The sequence below is a fragment of the Rhamphochromis longiceps genome, linkage group LG13, assembly GCF_057381845.1.
Source record: "Rhamphochromis longiceps isolate RC_006_pf linkage group LG13, R_longiceps_female_GT1.1, whole genome shotgun sequence".
NCBI lineage: Eukaryota > Metazoa > Chordata > Actinopteri > Cichliformes > Cichlidae > Rhamphochromis > Rhamphochromis longiceps.
The window spans coordinates 29,313,618-29,339,272 of record NC_140569.1 but is presented as its reverse complement, the minus strand read 5'-3'; the positions used below and the strand labels follow the sequence as shown (position 1 = coordinate 29,339,272).

At 41.8% G+C, this 25,655-nt stretch overlaps 1 protein-coding gene across 3 annotated transcripts; it reads left to right on the top strand.

The window, feature by feature from the left end:
- On the top strand, nt 1-25,655 carry xpo1b (exportin 1 (CRM1 homolog, yeast) b). Of its 3 annotated transcripts, none has more exons than XM_085428944.1 (25): nt 1-816; nt 2,270-2,401; nt 2,632-2,733; nt 6,661-6,733; nt 8,084-8,145; nt 10,275-10,319; nt 11,986-12,167; nt 16,717-16,765; nt 16,875-16,994; nt 17,123-17,251; nt 17,341-17,499; nt 17,619-17,816; nt 18,306-18,444; nt 19,545-19,726; nt 19,857-20,013; nt 20,129-20,292; nt 20,405-20,539; nt 20,627-20,810; nt 21,497-21,603; nt 22,033-22,227; nt 22,842-23,010; nt 23,277-23,411; nt 23,924-24,083; nt 24,165-24,261; nt 25,200-25,655. In XM_085428944.1, the coding sequence occupies exons 2-25, from the start codon at nt 2,276-2,278 to the stop codon at nt 25,344-25,346; spliced, it is 3,216 nt and encodes a 1,071-aa protein (XP_085285070.1). In that variant the 5' UTR covers nt 1-816; nt 2,270-2,275; the 3' UTR covers nt 25,347-25,655. The 3 variants fall into 3 exon arrangements, with proteins under 3 accessions (XP_085285070.1, XP_085285071.1, XP_085285073.1); XM_085428945.1 differs by lacking the exon at nt 1-816 and adding an exon at nt 7,556-7,604 and having other exon boundaries at nt 2,363-2,401; XM_085428947.1 differs by lacking the exons at nt 1-816; nt 2,270-2,401; nt 2,632-2,733 and adding exons at nt 3,915-3,939; nt 7,556-7,604.

Here is a 25,655-nt window from a genome sequence, read left to right as displayed (position 1 = left end):
CTATATTTGGCTTCAAAATAGCAAAACTTCCACAGAGAGGCTTAAATGGATAACAAACATCAAACGCCATTACTTTTGCTCCGCGTGCTGCACGCTCGCGCTCCAGTTATTTCTTGTAATTGCTCAAATAATTGAAATGTTTATGTTAAAGCTCAGTTTTGACACGAAAGTCGGGTCGAGAAGTTATTCGCCATTCTGTAAAACGGAGTCGTGTAGAAGTCCATTCTGCAAGGGAGTCTGCCCTCTTTTTCTCTCCGGGCGGAGTAGTCGCGTGGGCGCTTGTGCGAATTGAAATAAACTGACAGGCCGATCCTTCAATGGGACGCCAAGTAGGAAGTCTTCGCCAGAGACACAGCCAATCACAGCGCGGCCTGGGCGTAACCTAAGTCCAAACTTTACGCGGCGCCATCGGCTGAAAACTAAACCGAGATGGAATCTCCCAGTCTGAACCGGTTTCAACCGGTTGCGAGTTAGTTGCTTGAGAGGAGAGAAGAGAGGAGGCGCAGGCACACAACCTCTATACCACCCTGCTGGAAAATTATTAGAGTAAAGAATAAATTAGTGAATCAAGGTTTACTTAGTTTCGTAAAATGTATCGGAGTAACAGATTGTTAGGTCTACTGTGATAGTAGTTTTGGAATCCACATCAGTGGTTCTTACCAGCCAGACATCATTCACTACTGGAGCTGGAGATAGTCAACGCTGCAGAGATAGGAAATCTTTTGTAATCATCAGATACTCTGAAGTACTCAAAGTACCTAGTAGCTTTTTTTTTTGGCAAACGCCACTCTTTTCAGTCAGAGCCTCGGATATTAGGTAGGTAACTGGGGTGAAGTACGAACCTGCCATGCTGTGATTAACGTGTCTTGGCTTTACCCTTTATAGAGAATAAAATGCATCTTGGTGTGCACATTAACCTGTGTTATCTTGTAATTTGCCTTTAAGCTCATGTAACGACATGCTAATTCAGAATGCAATGGCATCAGTGGGGATAACCAAATAGCCATCGGCTGTCCGCTTGCTAGCATTTGCCACTTAAAAATAAGCTAACGCTGGCTGTCAGAGAAAGTGTTGTAACTTTACTGAACTAAACGCATAATCAGGCTACCTCTTTTGACGTTACGTGCGACGCTGCAGACGAGCACCAAACTGCGTGAGATTAAATCCGCGCCTCTCCCACCGAGGCAGCATCACTCGTGTACGTGATGCGAGCGGATGTCGAGTTGATGTTGCTAGGTGCTAAACGGCGTCAGTATTAACTTTACCGTACTGTACCGGAAAATGGCCCATAATCGTTTCTAGTCTTTGGAGTAGAGTCGCAGCAAGAAGCGCTAACTTCTCTAAACAGCGGTGACGACACAGCGAGTAAAATTTATTTATGAGCACCCTCCGTCCCTGGTATCCTCGGTGGGAGTGGTTGGAGTGAGCAGTGAGGGAGCACATGTGTGGGGTGAATCCTAGTGGCTGGTTAATGTGTGCGGGAGACGCGCTTGTGCTCTCGCTCTCTCTCTCTCTTTTTTTTTTTTTTTAAATTAGCGGGTGATGCTACTAGGTAGACGTGGTTGTAAGATGCGTTTGTTGTTTTTTTAACTGTTGCTGCCAGTCATTCGCGGTGTGCTCGGTGTTTTACAGACGTAAACAACGTGACGTCGGATAGTATATGCGGCACGTGGCTCATTTAATGATACTAATGCAGTTGTAGAAATGAGTGCTTGGTTAGTGAAACAACGCAGGCACCACGGACGGATTAAAAGCCTGCTTGTAACTGTGTCTGAGTCAGCTGTTAAGTTGTTTGTTTAAAGCAAAAGCGCAGTGTCATTGACTTCGGCTTTCTGAATAGTGCACTCATCTGTTTACGGATCAATACTGGCCTGTTTTTTTAAAGATAACGTGGCGCTGTAACTCTCTTTCTCTAATAAAAGGTTTGGAATTATACTGAGATTGATTTTAAGTTATTTTGGCTTTTGCTGCTCGAGTCCCTGGGCTCCTGGTGTAAACCAGAGTACTATGTCCAGCATTTTCAGCCAGTTTGAAGTTTCCTAAACGGAGTCCAGCAAAGGAACCAGGAGCTTTCCTGTACTTTTTGAACATGACAGGCATGTGACACCATGAGCCTAATATCTTAAAATGACATCTCAGTGGTTGGTCTAGCAGATGTTTGTTACACGGTCAGCTGTTAAGAATGGTTTCTAAACACACAGTTCACATGACTTTGTCTGTTAAATGCGTTCTGTGCACTCATGACCCCCGCCCCCTGTCCTTGTTGCAGAGCTCTATGCCAGCAGTTATGACAATGTTAGCAGACCATGCAGCACAGCAGCTGCTGGACTTCAACCAGAAACTGGATATCAATCTGCTGGATAATGTGGTGAACTGTCTGTATCATGGGGTAGGACCACAGGTATGTTATCCTTTTCTCTCTCTCTCACTCTCTCTCTCTATCTCTACACCATATCTGAAAGAAGCTGCTTGTAAATTTCTTCTTTTAAGTTCCACTTTACATTCACCTGAGAGTAACACATTGACTTTTTGTAAGACAGACAATGTTGACTTTACTGTTGCATTTTCCTTGCAATTCTTTTCATATCACCTCAGTGTTAATTCTAAAGTGTTATCCTCATCGATTTACAGCAAAGAATGGCACAAGAAGTGTTGACACACTTAAAAGAGCACCCAGATGCCTGGACGAGAGTGGATACCATCCTTGAGTTCTCCCAGAACATGAACACCAAAGTAAGTTAACTCTTACCTGCAAAATGCTGTTGAAAGGAAACTTGCATGTACTTTGAGGAAGAAGTATTTTTAGCCAGCACACAAAACAACATAAAAGCTTCACCCTACGTCACAGTGGTTAGCCTATACCATGCTTTCATTTATATAAAAGATACTTTGTAGTGGATCTTTTTGTTGGAAGCAGCCTTTATGCACTTGCAGTGTTTGTCTCATGCCCTAACTGCTGAGCTATGCAGGACCCCTGTCCTTCTGAATTCTGTTGGATCTGAACCTAGCAGACAAACAATGGAGGCTTTCTGTCATCTTACTGTTGTATTATTAAAACGTACTTCTCTAAATACAACTATCATAAAACTCCATGCATGCCAATCCTGTTTGTGTGGTAATATAAAGGGTTATGAAAGATGGTTAAAGTAACTTTCCACACCTGCTAATAATTAACATTTACATAGATGTAAAGTGTATTTGGCATTTCTGCTTATGTGGTTGTATGTTTTTTTTGATTTAAGAAAACCGAATGAATCTTGGTAACTATTTAAAGATTTGGGTCTTGTGTGTTTCTAGGACATCTGTTTGCAAGTGTATGTTGTGCTGCTTCTGCATGGTGGTACCGCTAGTTAAGCAACCAGTTGTGAATGGTAAACGTTTGACTTTGTAACCATTCAGATGTCAAAGATTTACAGATGAATTGTGCTGTTAAAGCCAGTACATATCCATAATCAAAGAATAATATTTACATGGTATGCAAATCATACACAACTTCCTCAAAGTAATGTTGATACTTGTTTTTCATTTGTATTTTATTTATTTTTGCTTGCTTGTAAGACTGCTTTTAATACTGACATTCAATACTAATCTGAGTTCTTGATGTATCAATATCACTTTAAAATTCATAAATTTGCCAAATAAATAGGGATAATTGAGGAAACAAGGTAAACACCTCTCGAATCCTGCATTCTATCTTCAGTGATAAGTTTGAAAAATGCCCAGTTTCAAAGCACTTTGGGTGTCTGCCTTTTTTTGTTTGTTTGTTTGTTTTTTAATTAACTACAGTAGCTATATTTGAAATTGTCATGATTTCAAGTTGTGACTTTTTGATATTAATCACAATGTTCCATTATGTTTATGGCTTGTAATAGGAAGAGAAGGGGTGTGTCATCCTGTGCATCATGACACAGCTAGGCTTTGACGGCAGGCCTCCACAAGGTCTACCCTTTTTAAATTCCCTTTGACTGAATTCTGTTCATCCGTTTTTATTGCATCTGTTTCATTGGACAGAGGGTGGGTGCAGGCTGCAGTCAGTAGGATCTATTGTAAAGAGACACGAAAAGATTTAATTTCAACTGTAGGGATCATGGCACTGTTCCCACCTCGCTCTCATGCTTTTCCTTTTTTCTTTTTTTTCTTTCTTTTTTTTTTAAACGGTACAGCTGAGTTCTCTCGTCATGGCCTCTTCTTAAGATGCACCTCTGTGAGCTGAAATGTTGCAAGGCATTTCGCAGTTTCCTACTTGTAATTTCTCTCTTCTTACCTTGCGCGGTGGTTTGTGTAGTCCGGTAATTAAAGGTGAAATAAAACACGGCAGAATTTAATGCAGCGCTCCAGGTGACACCTGCGAGTGGTGTACAGTCAGCTTGTTATAAGGAGCTTTCACCTTTAATCTTCCAGCATCCATTGTCCGTAGCACACTGTTAATCTTGCTTTAATAACATCCTGTAATACAAGTCATTTCTTACTACTATTTTTTTTTCTTCTTCTTCTTTTTTTTTTTTTTTTTAATTTATTGACTCATGGTCTCAAGTGATGATCCCTACAGTTGAAACAGTCAGCTGAAGTAACATCAGATCATAAACTAACTTGGATTAACAAATTATATTTTTATTTCTTTATGCTTCACAAGTAAGTGATTTAAATTAGTGTAATCTGTGGTGGTCCTGCTGTTCTTTATGACACACCAGGTAAAGTTGAATTTAAGTTAGAAATGAAGCATTGTAAAGAAAATGGACTAGAGTTTAGGGTTGGGTATCGACAACATGATACTGTTGTTATTTTCTTTTCTTTTTTTGTAGCTAGGTTGGTGCTTCACTTCCTTAAATTCTGGTTATTATAAAGAAACGACCTTTAAAGGCAAAGTTTTGTGATTTGTCAGTGGGGATAACAATTTTGAATTTCATAGCGATCTGTGGCTTTAGCTTTTTGTGAACATGCTGCGTCTGGGGGAAAAAAAAAAATTCAGATGTTGAAAATACTGCAATTTTAAAGGGCTTTCAGTCCCAAAAAAAATCTCTGCTTTAAAATAAGCGAAAAAATGTATGTCTCTGTTGGAGGGCCACAGTGAAATTTGATCCACGAGATACAGTTTGAAAAATGCAACTGAGTTTGATGGATTGTCAGTCTGAAGGAACTTACAATGTTATGAGGTAGTTCTGGCAAGTTATTGCATGAGCTGTAATTATATTTTTCATAGGAACAGAGACAAACCTTTGGTATTACAAAAAGTGTCAAATAAATGTGTGTTTGTATATATTTGATATCTGCAGCATTTTCAGCTAAAACTGCTTATTTGTTGGTTGGGTTTTGTTCCTTTTGTCTTTTTTTAATTGCAGGAACTAGAGAAAAAACAGATTGACTTCATACAAGTAATGACAGAGTTGTGAACCTGAGAAAATGGCATGCCTTTAGTGAAAGAGTGGTTATGTAGAATTGTGAGCAACCTAGACAGTCACTGTGTTTACACAGACTGTTAGTATCGAGGAGTTCTCAAGGTTTGATGGTTGTTAATGTTGGCATTGTTGTGACACTTTTAACAGGTATGAAAAATAGCCACAAAGTATATATCCATAAATTCTTCCTCAGTATGTATGAGCTTATATTGAACCTCTGTTTTATTTCACTGTAGCGATTGGCTGATATGACCCATTTTCCGATGTGTCAGTATCCTTTGATGAATGAAAATGTAAAAACTAAAAGAAAATGAGGTGAGAGAAACACCCTTCAAACATGTTGCCCACCAGTGGGTGCGCTGCAGCCTCCCTGTTGGCAAACACAACAACCAGCTGATCTGAGCAGAAAATAAATTTGATTTTTATATTTTGTGTGTCTGAGGTGGAGAAAAGAGGGCTATTGTCCAATATCTAATTTTTTGGTCAGGCTCTAACTAAAATGTTGCTCTTGCTAGTTGGCAGCAGAAACGCTGGTTATATTTTTAGGATATCCGGTCCTATCGACCCCACAGCGGGTTTTCCTCCCTGAAAAGAACAACAGTCAGAAAGGTAATATGAGTTCTGCAGTGGAAACCTGTACAGTTGTCCAGTTGCCCCAAAACATCCCACAGACTCCTGTGGTGGGTACTTGTATGATGCATGCTCCACCTTTAATGTAGACTGAAGCACAGTGGGCTCAGAATTTGCTTTAAGGGGTCTTAAAGCACAATCAGTTTAAGGGACAAAAGAAACCTGTAGCAATATTGCACTTGAACAAATTGTCCTTTAAAAACAGTTCTCGATGCCCAACCCTACAAAGGTCCATGTAGCCTAGATAGAGGCGTTTAAACCTTGTTGTGTCTTCTAGGCCATTTGACTCCCTTTTGAAGCAATCTGTGACAAAGCTGGTTAATGGGTTGCCTTTTTTCTTTCTTTTTTTTTTCTCCTTTTTTTGTGTCTGGTGTGATGCTGAGAATAACAGCAGGGCTTCTGCAGTGTTCCAGCATAATGCTGCTTGTATATTTAAAAAAAAAAAGAAAGTTGAAAGTGTTGCACACTACAAAATCTGCATGAAATGTGGTTCAGTGCAATCTAGTTTAGAAATGCAAGTTATTGCAGACTGGTCCACTTCATACTGTTTTTGAATTAAAGGTGGGCACTTCTTGTTGTTGGATGCTGTCATAACAGCTTTGTCCTAATGCTGCTTCTTCCTTGCGTGTTACAGTACTATGCTCTCCAAATTCTGGAAACGGTTATCAAAACCAGATGGAAGATTCTTCCCAGGAATCAGTGTGAAGGTAAAAGTTTCTTTTGTGGAAAAATTCCTGAAACATTTATTCCCATGGTGTTAGTGTGTTTTGTTTTTGTTTAGTTTTTTTCTTTGTAAATGTGACGTGTGGTTGCCATGTTGAGGAGTATTCCCCCACTAAGCATGCTGGTTTGTTTTCTGCTCGACTGACTCGAACTGGCTACTCAGAAAGGTTGGATTCTGCATTTGAGCAGTAGTTTTAGAGAGGAAACAAGGAAAACACCCCAGCACTATTTTGTTTTTAATGCTTTGTGAGGGAAATTTTTTGAGAGGAAACAAAGTAGATACGTTGTTACTGTTGTCTAGCCTTACATTATTCTGATGGGATATGTTGTTGTTTCTAAAATCAATGACACATTGTGTGTGTTGCTTTGAGCCAGTTTTTCCACATTGTACCCAGGGAGGAATGAGGGATGGGTTAATGGAGTGCGGTAATTGCTGTCAGTTATATTTTCAAAATGTTTATTGATAATTTTAAACGTTACACGAAGTTGTTGACAAGGTAAATGTGCGTATGAACCTATATAAAGTGTTGCAGTGTTATCAGTATATGGCTATAGGTTCTTAATGTTCAGCCTTTAATTATTGCCTAATTGTCAATTGGACACATCAGCATTAGCACATAGCAGAGGTCTCAACACAGTGGAACAGAATTTATTTAGAAAAACATTTCAGAGGAAAAAGCAGTGATAATGAAATAAATTTGATAATCATGTGCAAATCAGATGATTCTGCCTCCCTCCATTCTTCTATAATTTTGCTCAAAATTAATTTTTTCATTGACCTAAGACTTACCTGCTTCTGACCGTAGATGCCTGAATTTTGTTCAAGTGGCAAACCCAGTGCAGGGCGACTGGCAAGTATGTCTTTTCCCCCCTTGTGTCAGAGTATTGCCTTGTTTTCGGCTCCTCTCACCACACCAAAACACACATTTTCGTAGTCAGCTGCAGTCTAGAGAGAAATGCGAGGGAGCTGAAAACGCATTTTAAAGATGCTCTGCTCACTTTGACAATCTTGAATGTCTGTGAAAACACGTGGGGGAAAATGGAACTTCCACTGAACCGACCAAAGGGTTTTGTCCTGTGAAAGTTCAGTGGCAGTTGCTGCTCACGTCCACGTGTTTATAAACTGGCTTTGCAACAGTGTGTGTATATGGAGAACCACACCTTTTTTTTTTCTACAGTACAAATGTGGGATATGATTGGCAGATTCAGCTAGTTATGAGCCCGCAGATTGTGTTAGGGTTACTGACTAATGTGCTCCAGGCAACTGCTGATGAACACATTTTTATTGGTGCATGCTAACGGACATCTTCTGATATTCTCTGTGTATTTGCCAGGTATAAAAAAGTATGTTGTTGGGCTCATTATCAAGACTTCATCTGATGCATCAAGTGTAGAGGTGAGTAAACTTTATATTTTATAAATAGGTTGTATTCTTGGGGTAATAGTACGAGATGGAACAACAAAAACAGTTCCTACTTTGTTGCAAAACCTCTTCTGTTAGAAACACCCCGTAAGAGTTGGAGAATTTGGTTTCCCATTCTCGTGACTGGATTTCAAATAGTCAGTAGTTCAGGACTGCCCGTGTCACATCTTTGTGTCCATAACGCCCCAGATGTTTTGAGTGGGTCACAGGTCTGGGATGTGCCCATGTGTCCACGAACAATTTCCCATTTTGATTCAGATCACAGGATAATTTTCCACTTCCCATCAGTCTGCCTTAAACGAGCTCAGGTCTGGAGAAGAGCTTTTTGTTCTTCTTTAAATAACATTTTATTTGTGTTTGTGAATGCATTGATGAACTGTATTCATAGTAATTTCTACAGCAGTGCAGTGCTGTCTGAGGACCCAAAGTCCATGGCTGTTAAACATTGGAGTCTTATCGCTTATGTGCAGAGATTTGTCTGGATTCTGTGAATCTTTTAATTGCTCCCGGGTTCTTTACAATTGGGCAATTTGCCCATTCAGTCAAGAACAAGGTGGTGAGACCCTCCCCATCGTAAAGTTGGAGAGATCCTGCCTGCGGTGCGTTTTTTGTACTCAGTAATGTTACAAATTAGCTTAAAGGCAAAGAAGTTCCACCAGATTCTTGTTTGATTGTTTGAGTTTCTTTTGTAAAGAGTTTAGTCCACGTTTCCAGGATTTTGGAAGCATGTCACTGGGAAATTTTAAATGGGTATATATTATAAATCATAATAAAACATAAAATGCTGGTGTTTAATATGGCTCTTATTATTTGCAGTTCAGCAAAGGGTTTAAATGATTAAAGTGTACATTTTACACAACCTCCCTGTGGTTCAAGGAAAAGTCAGACATATTAGAAGATTCACTTTAAAAACAATTTATAACAATTTATAACCTCGTCGATGTTAAAATTTTTTTGCACAAACAGCCTCTTGTTCCCTCTCTCGTTATTTGTGTCCATGTTTTATTGCAGCAGCACTTTAAACAGGCAGGTTAGTAGGGCAGCCATGACTTAAGCTGCTAAGAGTGCTGTGTAATTCAGAACAACTATGGTGACTTCAGCAGCTTTTCTCACTGTTTCAGCCATTGTGAGCACTCAAGCAGTTAAAAGGCTGGAGTTGTAAAATGTTTTAAATTTAAACTGACAGCAAGCTTTTCTGGTGTTCATTAGGAGAATGCAGTGTTTTTCTCATAAGTACAGAGATTGATACATGAAAATATGACATGCTGGCCTAGCTTTAAGGTTTTTAAGTCCAATGAAGCTTGATTTTTCTTGGTGGTTGTATTGCTGTTATAAAAACAGCAAGAAAGGGGGGTAAATTGAAAGGTAAAGGAAAATGTAAAATTTTGTTTTAGATTTGATTATTGGAAAGGATTTGTGCTTTGTAAATGTTCCTTAAATGATTTTAAATGTGAAGTCAGAAGAGCCAGACGGTGAACACTGTTAAATACTTGTTTGCTTTAACAAGAGGTTAGCTGAGGAGAAGAAGACAACATAAAAATGAAGGAGTGCAGATGCCACCTACAACAAAATGATGTCTAGTTAGTATTTAACTTCCTGCTGAGCAAGCAACTTTCCAGCCGTGTTTCAGGTGTTTGCATCATTCTCAAGTATGTAACTCTACAAAACATGATATATTTACCAAGTTTATTAAGGTTATTAAACCAACCAGATACACCAGACTAGAGGTTTTGTGAGGGGATTTTCCAAAAGAGCACTCAAAAAGAATAATTTCAGTGAGCTTTAAAAACCATAACTCTCCATTATAGAAATGACTATTTGTGTCTGGCTTACTTTACTGCAGGTTATAATTGTAGGATAAATTCAATTCTTGGTGTTTACTTTCAAATGCACATGACCAGCCTCGACATTTCTGTTACAAACACCTGTGACTTTATCTCGTGGGTGAAACCCAGCCTTTACTAATTTTATATAAAATGTCAAACATCAACATGTTCATACATTTTCTCTTGTTATACCTTACCTTTTCATGATGTGTTTAAAGGATATGGTTGTGTAACTGAAACGTGTTCCTTGACTTACTTCTTTTTATTTCTTTTTAGAAAGAGAAGGTGTACATTGGCAAGCTGAACATGATCCTTGTTCAGGTAAGAGTTGCTTGGGTTCGTTTTTGGACCTACTCAGTCCTTTGTGGGGGATGTTTTCTCTTCATTTTGCGTTGTTACTGTTAGTTTACTGAATGAAAAATGTGGCCTGTCTATTGTCTGTGTGCGTGCGTGCGCTTAGATGTGTCTGAGCTGCATGTGGTAAATGTTTTCTATTTGCAAAACAATATCAGAGAATCCAAGAATTGTTAAAACAAAGGATTTGATTGTGCACTTTCAGCCACAGATTTTGTTTTCATTTCAGACCTGTTAAATATCTAACTATATCAAACATATAGTATTGGTTACACTGTAAATAATAAAGTGTGCGTTACTTTTCTTTTAAATCTATCAGTATTATCTTTACAGAGCCTCAGTAACACTGAGAAACACTTCATTGTGTTTATAACTGTGATGTTTTCCTAACCCTCAGCGTTCATGTGGGTGAATAGTGGAGAGGGATAAAGAAAGTGTCAGCAAACAGTTTCCAAGAAGCTATTCACTCTGACAGCAGTAGCGTACATCAGAGCAGAGATTCACTTAGCTAGCTACGTGTGTTGTACTCATTGCCTGGAGCATGGTAGAGCCATTGAGTCACAGAGTACTATGATATGTACTATACAGCCTGATTCAGAGCAGTATATACAGTAAAGATAACACAGCAAATGTCATAATTTTCACTGGAGACCATGTTACAGGTCCATGAGCAAAGTGGTTCTTGCTACCAAAGACACAGTGCTTTGTTAATGTCTAATAAACAAGTGGGTGTGTATTATTGACCATTATCGACTCCTAAATGGTAAAATTCTGGGTGTCGTCATATGAAGCAGTAAATCTAAAAACGCTGGGTTTGAACCTTATGTTGTTGTTGCCTCAGTGCTTCTCTTTTGCAGTGGTTCTTTTTAACCTGAAGATGTCACTCTTAATTGGTAGATCTGGCTCAAAAAACATCAGTGTCATTAAAAAGGGACATCAGTACTACTTGAATGTCTCAGCCGAGGCAAACGATGCTTAGAAAGTGACTGTGATCTTGTGATAATAAAGGATATCATCTCGAAGAGTGTGGCAGAAAAATGGATGTATGTGTCTGTATGGAAACATACAAATTAGTTAAAAACTGGCAAAGTGGAAATCATCATGGAGCTGTTGATGGCAGTATCCTTAATTCAGCAAGGCACTGAAATCTGTAAATGCAGAGTTGTAGAAATATCAGGACCATGAGACCAACAACTTAGACCTTAGTGCTTCTAAATGTGCAACGTGACATTTTTCCCATGTTTTTGCGTTTGATGAATGTGTGAGTGAGGGAGCGAGAGGCAGAGATTGGTTCACTGACTTCACAAGTGACTTTGCATTAATGCCAGTGAGAATGAGTCACCGTTTACGTCATTTGAGCTAACGTTGTTTTGGCCTGGAGGGGCTGAAGAGCTCCAGATTCCACGTTCATCGTCAGGAGGCTGGTTAAAATGGTTATGTTCAATATGGACAATTAAGTATGGAGTTTAACAAAAACGGCATTTTCTTCACTACGGGATGCTTGTAAAAGAAATGTTTTTGACTTGAGACTGATGGGGAGTTGCAGTTTGATCTCGTTTTTTTCTTCAGATTACACATTCTTCTCAGTGTGTGCCATCTCTCACTAACATGTCTGTGTCCTCTACGTCTGCAGATCCTGAAGCAGGAGTGGCCCAAGCACTGGCCCACCTTCATCAGTGACATTGTGGGGGCGAGTCGTACCAGCGAGAGCCTCTGTCAGAACAACATGGTCATTCTGAAGCTGCTCAGCGAGGAGGTGTTTGACTTCTCTAGTGGCCAAATGACCCAGGTCAAGGCCAAACACCTAAAAGACAGGTCAGTTTTGAGAGCATGGATGCCAAAATGTCTTTGATCATTACCCCCAACATACCTTAGCATAGGAAAGCTTTTCTATAGAAGGTTCACACCGAAATCAATCAAATCAACTTTTTAAAGAGTTCAGTCCTGCAACTTTGTGTTGCCACATTATTTCAGAGGCTCATGAAACACGATGTCTTTGTGCTGGCATTTGAAAATGGATTTCACTTTAAGATGAAATGTGGCTCCATGTTATCAAACAGTAATGTCAGGGCAATAAGGTTGTTATACAGTTTCTTTTATATTATTAATATGCAGTTGTGTACTTGCCTGAAAATTCTGCTATGGGGGGAAAAAAAACACAGATCAAATAAACATAGATATTTTTTTTTTATGAATATTCCTCATATCTAAAGATGTGGGTTGATTGTTTAGCACAGTTGACTGTTGTTGATGTTTAATAGCCATCCATCCATCCATCCATCTTCTTCTGCTGCCTTCGGGGCCGGGCCCCGGAGGCAGCAGCTTGAGCAGAGAAGCCCAGAACTCCCTCTCCCCAGCCACCTCCTCTAGCTTATCCGGGGGAACACCAAGGCGTTCCCAGGCCAGCCGAGAGATATAATCTCTCCAGCGTGTCTTGGGTCTGCCCCGGGCCTCCTCCCGCTGGGACATGTCCGGAACACCTCGCCCAGGTGGCTTCCTTGTCAAATATCCGAACCACCTCAGCTGGCTCCTTTCGATGTGGAGGAGCAGCGGTTCTACTCTGAGCCCCTCCCGGATGGCTGAACTTCTCACCTTATCTCTAAGGGAGACGCCAGCCACCCTTCGGAGGAAGCTCATTTCCGCTGCTTGTATCCGCAATCTCGTTCTTTCGGTCACTACCCACGGCTTGTGGCCGTAGGTGAGGGTAGGGACGTAGATCGACCAGTAAATTGAGAGCTTTGCTTTTACGTTCAGCTCTCTCTTCACCACGACGGACCGGTGCAGCGTCCGCATCACTGTCGCCGCAGCACCAATCCGCCTGTCGATCTCTGGCTCCCATCACATCAACAAGACCCCGAGATACTTTAACTCCTCCATTTGGGGCAGGAACTCATCCCCAACCCGGAGTGGGCACTCCACCCTTTTCCGGCTGAGAATCATGGCCTCAGATTTGGAGGTGCTGATCCTCATTCCTGCTGCTTCACACTCGGCTGCGAAACGTTCCAGTGCGGGCTGGAGGCCACCACCTGATGAAGCCAACAGAACCACATCATCCGCGAAAAGCAGAGATGAGATTCTGAGGCCACCGAAGTGAAAGCCCTCCGCCACTTGGCTGCGCCTAGAAATCCTGTCCATAAAAATTATGAACAGAATCGGTGACAAAGGGCAGCCCTGGCGGAGCCCATCACCCACCGGGAACGAGTCCGACTTATTGCTGGCAATAATCGTATAAGGATCGAATGGCCCGTAGCAATGGGCCAGACACCCCATACTCCCGTAGTACCTCCCACAGGAGGTATTCCTTCTCCAAGTCCACAAAACACATATAGACTGGTTGGGCAAACTTCCATGCGCCTCAAGTATCCTTGAGAGGATAAAGAGCTGGTCCAGTGTTCCGCGACCAGGACGAAAACCGCATTGTTCCTCCTGTATCTGAGGTTCGACTAGCAGACGAACTCTCCTCTCCAGCACCCTGGTATAGATTTTCCCAGGGAGGCTGAGGAGTGTGACCCCCTGTAGTTGGAACACACCCTCCGGTCCCCTTACTTAAAGATGGGGACCACCACCCTGGTCTGCCAGTCCAGTGGTACTGCCCCTGATCTCCACGCAACATTGTAGAGGCGTGTCAACCAGGACAGCCCTACAAAGTCCAGAGCCTTCAGGAACTCTGGGCGGACCTCATCAACACCAGGGGCTCTGCCACCAAGGAGTTGTTTAACTGCCTCAGTGACCTCGTGTGCCACATGCACTTATGGACACTCTTATGTTCGAACAAGGTGTTTGTTATGGGCAAACTGTGATTTGCACAGAAGTCCAATAACAAAACACCACTCGGGTTCAGATCAGGGAGGCCGTTCCTGAAACATGAAGCTCGCGTGATTGGGAGCTTCATGTTTTATTGTTTCCTCATCCAAAGAATCCGAAATATGTCCACTGGGGCTGAAGTCATTTTAGATTTTAGATGTTTTGGTTTTTTTTTTCTCTTCAGATGACTAAAGAAGGTCATCCCGATTGACTGTTTGGAACTACATTCAATGACAAATGAGGCTTATTATGTTTAGACTAGGGCTGAACGATTATGGAAAATAATCTAATTGCGATTTTTTGCCCCAATATTGCGATTGCGATGCGATATGCGATTATTTTTTAAGGTATTTGTCTTCTGTATTATTAAACAAAGACAAGCAATACATCATATAGTATGGCCAATACTATATTACATTAATTTTAAACTGTTCTTTCCTGGAAGACAGACCTCTGTTATGATGACATGAGGTGATGCATGAATTGATGACTGACATTTTTATTTAACTTCTTCAATCACAACAGTATATTTGAACATACACAATAGTTTATTTTTAGCTTACAAACATCTGAGCATAAAGTGCTGACAAGGAACCCTGGTGTAAACATTAAAATGAAAGTCAGTGCAATGTGCAGATTGCAGAAATATACATAAACAAAATCAGTGGCTTTACCACACTCAGTTTTTCGACATCTGTGAACTACTAGACAGTCATTCAATTAAAAAATAATATTAAATAAATAAAACTAATAAATAAAAAATACACACATCTTACTGATCTCTGCAGTCAGTAACATTACACATAAAGTGCAAACATAATAGCAATTGTATAAACACACACACAAACACGCCTTTAAAGTTTAAAGGCGTGAAATTGGACGGTCTAGCCTTCTGAATCAGAAGGCTAGTTCTGCTTAGCGTCACCGCTGTCTCGGTGGAGTTTAATAAACTCGGCCGTCTGCTTCTTGCTATCTAAAATATAACCAGACACTGGTGTAAATTCTCGACTGTCTCATACTTCTGTTTAATAAGTTTTCTGTTTGACGTTTAGTCAGCTGTGTGAAAACCAAGGAGGAACCCACCCGGGGGATTAATAAAGTTTTATTTTATCTAATCTAATAACTTTAATCTCAGCCAAACCGATTTACTCACGAACAAACAAAACACTGAAAAAAGCCCAACAATAACATTTTTAGGTTGTCTAAGTGACTTATATATTACGTTTAACCCGAGCAGCGAAACTCCGCGGTGATCTGAAAATGTTGTGCCGTTCTCGGCCGCATCAATAACCCTCGAGCTCCCGGCTAGCTGTCGAGCTGGTGGGTAGCAGACGCCTCTGAAAACGTCGAAGCACTTTTGCAAATATGGGATATCTTGATAAACCGAGCAGATATTTGATGTTTACACAACTACTTTCTCGCCTGAAAATATGTTAAAAGTTTATTTTGTGACCCAGAAAGATTAGTATGAGTAATTTTAAAACTTAGTAGCGGCCGCCATTGCTGGAAACTGGAGTTTGGCTGGGCCGCGCTATGAATTCTGGGATATGGTAGTAATTTGGACAGCCTTCGGCGCGTCGCTGTGACGTAATCGGTCTACAAATGCGGCCTCAGGAGGATGCAGCCCATGAATTGTATAATATAATCGCAGTATAATCGCAGCCTTTGCGGTTAGAAAATTGCACTTGATCATGTCGCGATATTATCGCAAATGCGATATATCGTTCAGCCCTAGTTTAGACTCGGTGCAGTTGAATTTACCAAGTCTAGTATAACTAAACAAGCTGTAAACTACTAAATCTGACTAAACATTTAATACACTGCTACCCAGGAATACCGTGTCACATGATACACACAAACGCCAAAGGAAAAGACATTGATAGAATATTAAAACCATCTTTTATTTCCTTCCTTTTATATGCTCTCACTTTATTTTAATGCCATCTTAAAGCCTGTAATGTATTTTCTCAAAACGTCCCTGTTCTGCTGTCACCAGACGTCAGAGTGTAGCCATTTTCTTACATGGCCTGGTTCCCTGAGTTTTTCTGGAAGTCACCCAACATCACCCAGTGCATTTACTATTGGCCAGTTGGGCATCGTGTGTGGTACCTCCTACACAGTCTGTCTAGGCAGCACCCTCCACTAAACTACAGTGTTTTTCCAGTGGTGCAACTGTGTCTGAAGCAGACCATGTCCCATTGTGTGCTACATGTGAGGAAGGACAAATGTGAGAAATATTAACTAGACTCTCCTGAACTGGCCCAAAGTTCATGTGTGAAAACTGCTGCATGAGATGGGTGGAGTGTAACACTGGAGAGAGCGGGATAAGAGAGGGCGGTGTTACTTGAGTAGGTGGCAACTTGTTAGCTGCTGTCAGTGCAGCAAAACCTTTGAAACGATGTTGGTTTGAAACCAAACATGAACAGACATAAAGTGATCAAAAGAAACGAACCACGGTTATTTACATTGTTTCAGGGCACAGGTTGTACATGAAACTTTCAGATTTGTCTTTCATTATCAGTGTCAGATGCTGTTTAACATGTTGTTTGTTTTCTTTCAGCATGTGCAATGAATTCTCCCAGATATTCCAGCTGTGTCAGTTTGTTATGGTATGCATTCATCTTTTTCCTTGTATCGTACATTCTTTTTATCATCGGTTACACACCAGTGTTTGTTCTTCAGCTGATTTTACTGATTGTGTTGCTGTGTGCACCTCAGGAGAATTCCCAGAATGCCCCCCTGGTCCATGCCACCCTGGAGACACTTCTGCGTTTTCTCAACTGGATTCCTCTGGGATACATCTTTGAAACCAAACTGATCAGCACATTGGTGTATAAGGTGCGGCCGCAAAGACGCACACAACACACAAAGATGCAGATTTGTGTGATTATTTAAAATATTCGATGATGTGCATAAAATCGATTTATAATGGATATTTAACATATATATATTTTTATTTTAAACAGTTCTTGAACGTGCCGATGTTTCGCAACGTGACGTTGAAGTGCCTGACAGAGATTGCGGGCGTGAGTGTCAGCCAGTACGAGGAGCAGTTTGTTACCCTCTTCACGCTGACCATGTGTCAGCTCAAACAGGTGGGTTACCCGGTGACATCTGACAAAGCCACACTGACACGTTGCTCGGTTTGAGACTCTAAGATGAATTTTAACTCTAATCTGTTCAGATGCTGCCTCTGAACACCAACATTCGGCTGGCCTACGCCAACGGGAAAGATGATGAGCAAAACTTCATCCAGAACCTCAGTCTGTTCCTGTGTACTTTCCTTAAAGAGCACGGGCAACTCATTGAGAAGAGGCTCAACCTCAGAGAGACATTAATGGAGGTAAGGGAAGCACGGTATTCTGTATTTTGTTGTTGCTCTACATAGGCTGCACAGGAGAAGATTATGGTAATTAGCTAACATGTTCACGTTACATTGCAACTCCCCTGGTTCTCCTTCAGGCCCTCCACTACATGCTGCTGGTGTCAGAGGTGGAAGAGACTGAGATCTTCAAAATCTGCCTGGAGTATTGGAATCACTTGGCCGCTGAGCTCTACAGAGAGAGTCCCTTTTCCACATCCACGTCCCCTCTGCTGTCTGGCAACCAGCACTTTGATGTGCCTCCACGCAGACAGCTCTATCTACCCGTTCTCTCCAAGGTACCTCTTAGAACAAGATGGTATTTATTCATACCACATACATGATCGCAGAGCCCCATGATTGAAGTTGAGTTTATAGATGCAGACTCTTCTTTAAGAAGCATGTCTTACGTTTATAGTGAAGATGACACAGAGGTTGCTGAAGTGTTTCCAGTTTGTGGAACCTGAAGCGTCTCAGCTCGCAGTCATACTAGAAAGACTTGGCTCAGGCCAGCGACAGGTGGCTGCTTCAGAGCTGCCAAAAGAGATGCTGGTTACAGTGTTACTAAAAATCAGCAGCTACTAAAGTAATACAAACATTTTTTTTCTACTTAATGATATTTTACATTCCATATGTGTGAAATGTGACTATAACCAGGAGACAAACCACTTGTATCGTCCTTTTACATTTATGAGAACACAAGCTAAGCTATATTTTCCTGTGTGTGTGAAAGGCAGGTGTTTTGATTTGTGTACTTGCTGACAGGTTTTTTTTATCTGGAGTAACAGGTGCGTCTGCTGATGGTAAGTCGGATGGCCAAGCCAGAGGAGGTCCTGGTGGTGGAGAATGATCAGGGGGAGGTGGTCAGGGAGTTCATGAAGGACACAGATTCCATCAATCTCTACAAGAATATGAGGGAGACCCTTGGTATGACTTAATGATAGCTTCTAATATTTTATATCCTTAAGCTTGATTTATAGTACTGTGTTAAATCTGCAGCATAATCTACGCTGCAGCAGTTGTGTCTCCGCTTGCTAGTAAAATCCTGTGTAAACGAGGTATAATGATTAGCAAAATAAGATTTTGCTAATGCAGGTACATGCTGGTTTCTTGTTTTAAAGCTCGAATAATCTGTGTAAAGGCTCGATCGCTTCTGAATTCTTTTTGGGGGGGGGTTTCTTTTTCTTGCATTTCGATGTAGCAGTGGTATGATACTATTAGCTTGAAGTGAATGTGATTGTCTCAGTTTACCCTGGTGATAGCAGACCAGTGCAACTCAGCAGCGCTCAAGTACAAATGCAAATGATGACGACGCTACTGCAGCGTAGGCTCTGCAGGGATTCAACACAGGACTGTAAATCAAGCTTTAAACTCTCTTTTTTTCTAGGCCACTTGTCTTAAGAAGCAGTGTTTAACTGATCATAACCACAAGAAGTCATATTTTTGAATAGATCTTAATTAATGCATCCATCCAGTGGCTTCAGCAGCTGGATTTGTATTTACTGATCAGACACATCCTCCAACAGGTTAGGCGAGTTGTTCTCAGCACCACTGTAATATTTAAATATTGTAGGAGAATCGGGCGGCACCATGGCTCAGTGGTTAGCACTGCCGGCTGGCTGGGGCCTTTCTGTGCGTCTGCGTGGATTTCGTCCGGGTGCTCTGGTTTTCCCCCACAGATCCAAAGAAATGCAGGTTAGATCGATTGGAAACTCGTAGACTGGCAGAAGGATAAGCTGTTTGAATAATGGATGGATGTAGGGAAAGCTTTAGCTTTGACTGTAGAACTGACTGACTATAAATTTACATTTGACTAAATTGGCTTGATCAGTGTCACTCATCACACAGGCGTCAGTGTTTTTTAGGGAAAATTCATTCCGCCATTTCTTCTCATATATGTTTCTTTCTTTTTTTGTTGTTTTTATCTCTCTCTCTGTCTTGGTTCTGAACTGTGTCTCTAGTTTTAACTCTTAATTTAGCAGAAACTGTACTGTACTCTGATACACATTTCCTCTACTGTCCTGCAGTGTACCTGACTCACTTGGATTATGCGGACACAGAACGCATAATGACAGAGAAGCTTCACAACCAGGTAAACGGTACTGAATGGTCCTGGAAGAACCTCAACACACTGTGCTGGGCCATTGGATCCATCAGTGGGGCTATGCACGAGGAGGATGAGAAGAGGTTCCTTGTTACTGTCATTAAGGTATTGATGTGTCTGTATTTAGGTTTAGGTGACAGCAGTCCCTCACTCATGCTTACGCCTCATATTAATTATTGTCTCACCCATAAGGTTTAACATTAAGCCTAAGTGAATCCTTTGGTGTTTGCTTCAGGATCTGCTGGGTCTCTGTGAGCAGAAGCGAGGAAAAGACAACAAGGCCATCATCGCCTCTAACATCATGTACATTGTTGGCCAGTACCCTCGTTTTCTTAGAGCCCACTGGAAGTTCCTCAAAACTGTTGTGAACAAGCTCTTTGAGTTCATGCATGGTGAGCTGGAGTATTTTTATTTGTTGAACTCCCTCTTTGCATCTATTTCAGGCAGATGGATGAATAGATGGATACAGCTCTAATGCATTTTTATTTTTCTGTCCTGCCCTCACAGAGACCCATGATGGAGTTCAGGACATGGCGTGCGACACCTTCATTAAGATTGCCCAGAAGTGTCGGCGCCACTTTATCCAGGTGCAGGTGGGAGAGGTGATGCCCTTCATCGATGAGATCCTCAACAACATTAACACGATCATCTGTGACCTTCAGCCTCAGCAGGTCATTAAGTGTTCTTACCCACAGAAATCCATCAGAGAGAGGCACAGCTGTCTCTTATTTGCCCAGTTGAGTGTCCGTGCTGACTGTTTTGTTTGTTTGTGTGTACGCACAGGTGCACACGTTTTATGAGGCAGTAGGGTACATGATCGGGGCACAGACCGACCAGGCTGTTCAGGAGCACCTGATAGAGAAATATATGCTGCTGCCCAATCAAGTGTGGGACAGTATCATCCAGCAGGCCACCAAGGTAAGATGGTGTATCACCGTTTATTCACATTTCAGAGACACACAAGCTGTTTGTTAATGGCTCTTCTGCTCCTCTTCCGTCCATGAGAACGTGGACATCTTGAAGGACCCAGAAACCGTCAAACAGCTGGGCAGCATTCTTAAGACCAATGTCAGGGCCTGCAAGGCAGTGGGACACCCCTTTGTTATCCAGCTGGGACGGATTTACCTTGACATGCTCAACGTGTACAAGTGCCTCAGCGAGAACATCTCTGCTGCCATTCAGACAAACGGTAAGACCGGCACATTTGTTTTCATCGTGCAGCAGACTGTCACAGTTGCATGGTGGTCACTGCAGACAGATGGTTGTAAACATGCTTACTGTCATGCTGCTGTCAGAGCAGTGAGGTTATAGCTGTTCTGTAAGCAGCACACAAACTGAGTTGATTTTCAGAGGTTTATACTGTTTGTTTTACTTTTATAGTGTTCATCACACTCCAATCAGGGTTAAGTCAGTGTGGTAGATGAGATGAATATCAGCCACTGTTTCAGATAATTGACGTCTTATTTGCTGATACCAGTCATCGAGAAGAATAGGGGCCAGTGTTTAGCTGATAAATGGGTGCAACGCTAGTATAATATTTAATGATCTGTAATTATATCATACTTCTTCATTCCAGCCATTTTTCTAGCAGACTTCTGTTCCAAGTGGGCTCTTAGTCAGCTACAAAGTCTTTTCTCTCGGTTTTTTTTTTGCATTACAGTAATTAAGGTAATTCCACGTGTGAGATATGTGTTATGTAACATGGGATGGGTTTCATTGGCACAAAAAGCTGAGATTTGAGAGGTGTGCAGTGCACATTAAGTTTAGCGAGAGCTACACATTTAGACCCAGCTGCTATGTGTGAGACTTTTGTTGTTTTGTTTTTTTCCCATCCTCATTAAGAAGTCGCATGTTCTGCTAATGTCTGTGTTGCAGGTGAGATGGTGACAAAGCAGCCACTGATCCGGAGTATGAGAACAGTGAAACGGGAGACTCTGAAGCTGATCTCAGGCTGGGTCAGCCGATCAAACGACCCACAGATGGTGAGAAAGGCGCTCACATATGTCACTGCTGAAGGAGACAAACCCAGTTGGGGCTTTATGTTGACAAAGAATGAAGGAAGAAAGCTGATGATAAAAATGCTGATGATATCAGAAGTGATATATTTACACTCTTGTGTCCTCCTGAGTTACTCCTACTGTAGCAGCCAGTGGAACAGCTGACTGTGGAACAGCTTTCGAACAATCCAATCGGTATTTTTAGATCAGACACAAAGATTGTGTTCCCCTGCGGCAGACTTTTCTGCCCCCCCCTGTGTTTGCATCTGCACAACCCTTTAATATTCACAGTTTGTCACTGTACTGAGGGGTTGGTCACCTTTCATAGTTTTATTTAAAGCATGTCTGCTCAGGTTTTTGTGCGTCACTCAAAGCTTTCTTTGCTGACGCCTCTTGTTGTTGTTGTTGTTTCAGGTTGGTGAGAACTTTGTTCCCCCCCTGCTGGATGCCGTCCTCATTGACTACCAACGCAATGTCCCTGCCGCCCGTGAGCCTGAAGTCCTCAGCACCATGGCAACTATTGTCAACAAGCTGGGGGGGCACATCACCAGCGAGATACCCCAGATCTTTGATGCCGTCTTTGAGTGCACTCTAAACATGATCAACAAGGTACGACCCAGTGAGCCGCTGACGCATCATATGTGGATATTTGTTTTTAAATCTTTCCTGCACACGTGACCGAGACAGCAGTCTTTGTCTTTCTGTTTATCAAGTGGCCGGCCATCTGTTCAACTGTTCGTAGTTATCAGCAGCTCTTTTATTACTGAGAGTAGTGAGTAAACACCTCAGTCATCAAATCAGCAGCTTTCATTTGCATTGGGATAAGCAATCTACCATGCGGCCTTCACTGCAGTGTGTAAATCACTGGGCGGATAATTACATTCATGCACGTCATCATTGTTGATAGAAAACAAAAAATCTATTTAACTGCAGCACTGCATTGGTTTTAGTCACTATCAGTTAAGTGCTTGTGTTCTGCAGGAAAAAAAATGAAAATCTTAAATTCAGTCGGCTTCAGCTGTTGTTTACTCTGACCTGAGCCTCTGTTTCCACTCCAAAATACAACTGGGACCCATCAGGTGCCTCTCAAAAACTAAAAACCTGCAGCAGTGTGAGGCCAGATTTAAGTTAGACTGCTGATACGTTATTTCATGTGTAGCATTATGATATAACTTGGTTTGTAGATTTAAATTTTTCATCATCTGTTTGTATGTTTGTACCAGAACTTTGAGGAGTATCCAGAGCACAGGACCCACTTCTTCTACCTGCTCCAAGCTGTAAACTCGCACTGCTTCCCCGCATTCCTTGCCATCCCTCCAGCCCAGTTCAAACTAGTGCTGGACTCCATCATCTGGGCCTTTAAGCACACCATGAGGAACGTGGCTGACACTGGTAAGGGCTCAGAGATGAGTACACTAAGGTGTTTATGCTCTTATTGACCAACAACATCTTAAATACTGATAATGGGAAAACCCACTGTGGGATCCACAGGCAGAAACGTGACATGAAGGTGCACTGTGATCCTTTTCACACTGAAACAGACGTGCATCAGAACAGCGACATCACTGTGCAACCCGGCTGTTAACAATAAGCTGCTGTGGTCTTCGAAGGATGTGCAACTATAATTTTGTGTTGTTTTGTGTCTTGTCGCTGCTCAGGTCTGCAGATTCTGTACACCTTGCTGCAGAATGTGGCCCAGGAGGAGGCAGCCGCTCAAAGTTTCTACCAGACGTATTTCTGCGATATCCTGCAGCACATTTTCTCTGTGGTCACTGACACATCGCACACTGCTGGTGAGCTCACACACAATTGATGCCGTTCAGTTGTTTGAATCTGCAGTCGTCCAAATGATATTTATACTTTCAAAAAATGTTGGCGTCTGCTGTGCAGGTCAGATGAACATGTTTATGTTAAAATCATTGGCTCAGATCACAGTAAGGCTGTAGTAGTTCAGTACAACCTTTTAAAGGCACTAGTTTGAAAAATGGAAGTGACTTCTTGCTTAAAAGATCACACATTACTCAGTACTGATTTATTTAGGAGTTGATTGTAGTGTTGAATCTTCCTGGTGATGGGATCAAAAACATTTTTAAAAAGACACATTCATTATCTGAACTGGATTAAAGTCACTAAACCAGGCCAGGTAATATTAACACCTCCCCCAGAGAACTAAATCAATTTGAACGTGGCTTTACAAAGACGAGGGAATTAGGGAAAGACGATGGATTCATTTTCTGTGTGTGTGTGTGTGTGTGTGTGTGTGTGTGTGTGTGTGTGTGTGTGTGTGCGCGCGCGCGCGCTGCAGGCCTGACGATGCACGCGTCCATCCTGGCCTACATGTTCAACCTGGTGGAGGAGGGGAAGATCACTGCAGCGCTGAACCCCGCCAGCCCCACCACCAACCAGGTGTTCATCCAGGAATATGTGGCCAACCTGCTTAAGACTGCCTTCCCCCACCTGCAGGAGTGAGTGTGAACATTACGCATATAAGTGAGTCTGTTTTTCAGTCGATGCTTACGTGTGTGTGTGTGTGTTTTGTCTGTCAGTGCTCAGGTGAAGGTGTTTGTGACAGGGCTGTTCAGCTTAAACCAGGACATTCCTGCCTTCAAGGAGCATCTGAGGGACTTCCTCGTCCAGATAAAGGTGAGCTCGTCAGACTGTAGCAACTTTGATTGGAGGTGTATTAAGTATTCCTTTCAGTGTTGAGGAGGTACACAAAGTGTAAGTTGTGAGACTGAGTGTATCTCAGTTGTGTATTTGAGCTGAAGCACATGGAGCCTGTCCCTCTATGGAAGCTTTGTCTCTCCTTATCACTGACTACATAGCTAACTGCTTAGCTGTTGTTTCCACAAATAACATTTTCCTGCCACTTCATGGTCAGGCGGCCATGACTTTATGGAAGCTTTGTGGGTGCTGTTGGAAACATTCAATGTTGTGTCATGTGTCCTGATTGGTCTGATTATTATTATTTATTTATTATTTATAATTATTTTTTGTTGTTTATTTTTGTGCACTGAAGTTGACATTTAGGTGGTAATTATGTCAGTAAATCAAATACTGTTAAACCAATTGCTGAGGTCAAGCATGTTGGGTTTTTTGTTTGTTTTTTGTCTAAGAGGGCGAAAAGAAATGAAAGGGAATATCTGAATGATGGGCATCCCAAGAAGCCCAACCAATCAGCCGATCAGATCTTTTGTTTGTGAGCAGCAGCCAATCAGAAGGAAGTTATCTCAAAGAAAGGGAACGTGAGCTGAACGGCTCATGCAAATCTCTAAGAATATAAAAATGTAGAAATGCTGGAAATGAGCCTAATACATGCTTTTAAATGACTTTTTATTAAAAAGCATGTGCATGCTAACCCTGTTACAAATAAAAGTCCATCATTTGGAAGAGTGAGTTCAATTACCAGCACCCATAGTGAGTATTTGATCCCTCACTCCCAAATGGGGGTTTAGTAGTGTTGCAGTTAATTGAGCAGTCTAACAGTAAAAATTAGGATCTCGGTCGCTGTGGTAGAAAAGCAGCATGGCTTTCAAACCTTGTAGCTAACAGCAGCTTTCTGTGATTGTGTCGCTGTTCAGGAGTTTGCAGGTGAGGACACCTCGGACCTTTTTCTGGAGGAGAGGGAGGCTTCACTCCGACAGGCCCAGGAGGAGAAACACAAGATCCAGATGTCGGTGCCCGGCATCCTGAATCCTCACGAGATCCCAGAGGAGATGTGTGACTGAGCGCCTGCTCAGTCTAACTGTACAGTACTCCAAACTTAACCCTAACCACAGCAAACACAACAAAACCCAAGAGAGGCACTTGAGTGTGGTGGGAGGCCGTGGGCCATCCCATTGGATGTTTGTTGACCAAAATAATGCCAATACTCTGTAAATGATTACCGCATCACCCTGTGGTCCTTTTTACATGATCTGCGTTTTCTATGGAGACTTTTTGTGTAATAACTTTCCAAAACTGTTAATCTAGCTTACGTTCTGTTGGTCTCTGGCCCTTCTCAGACCTGCATGATGAAGTTATAACGATTAGGACAA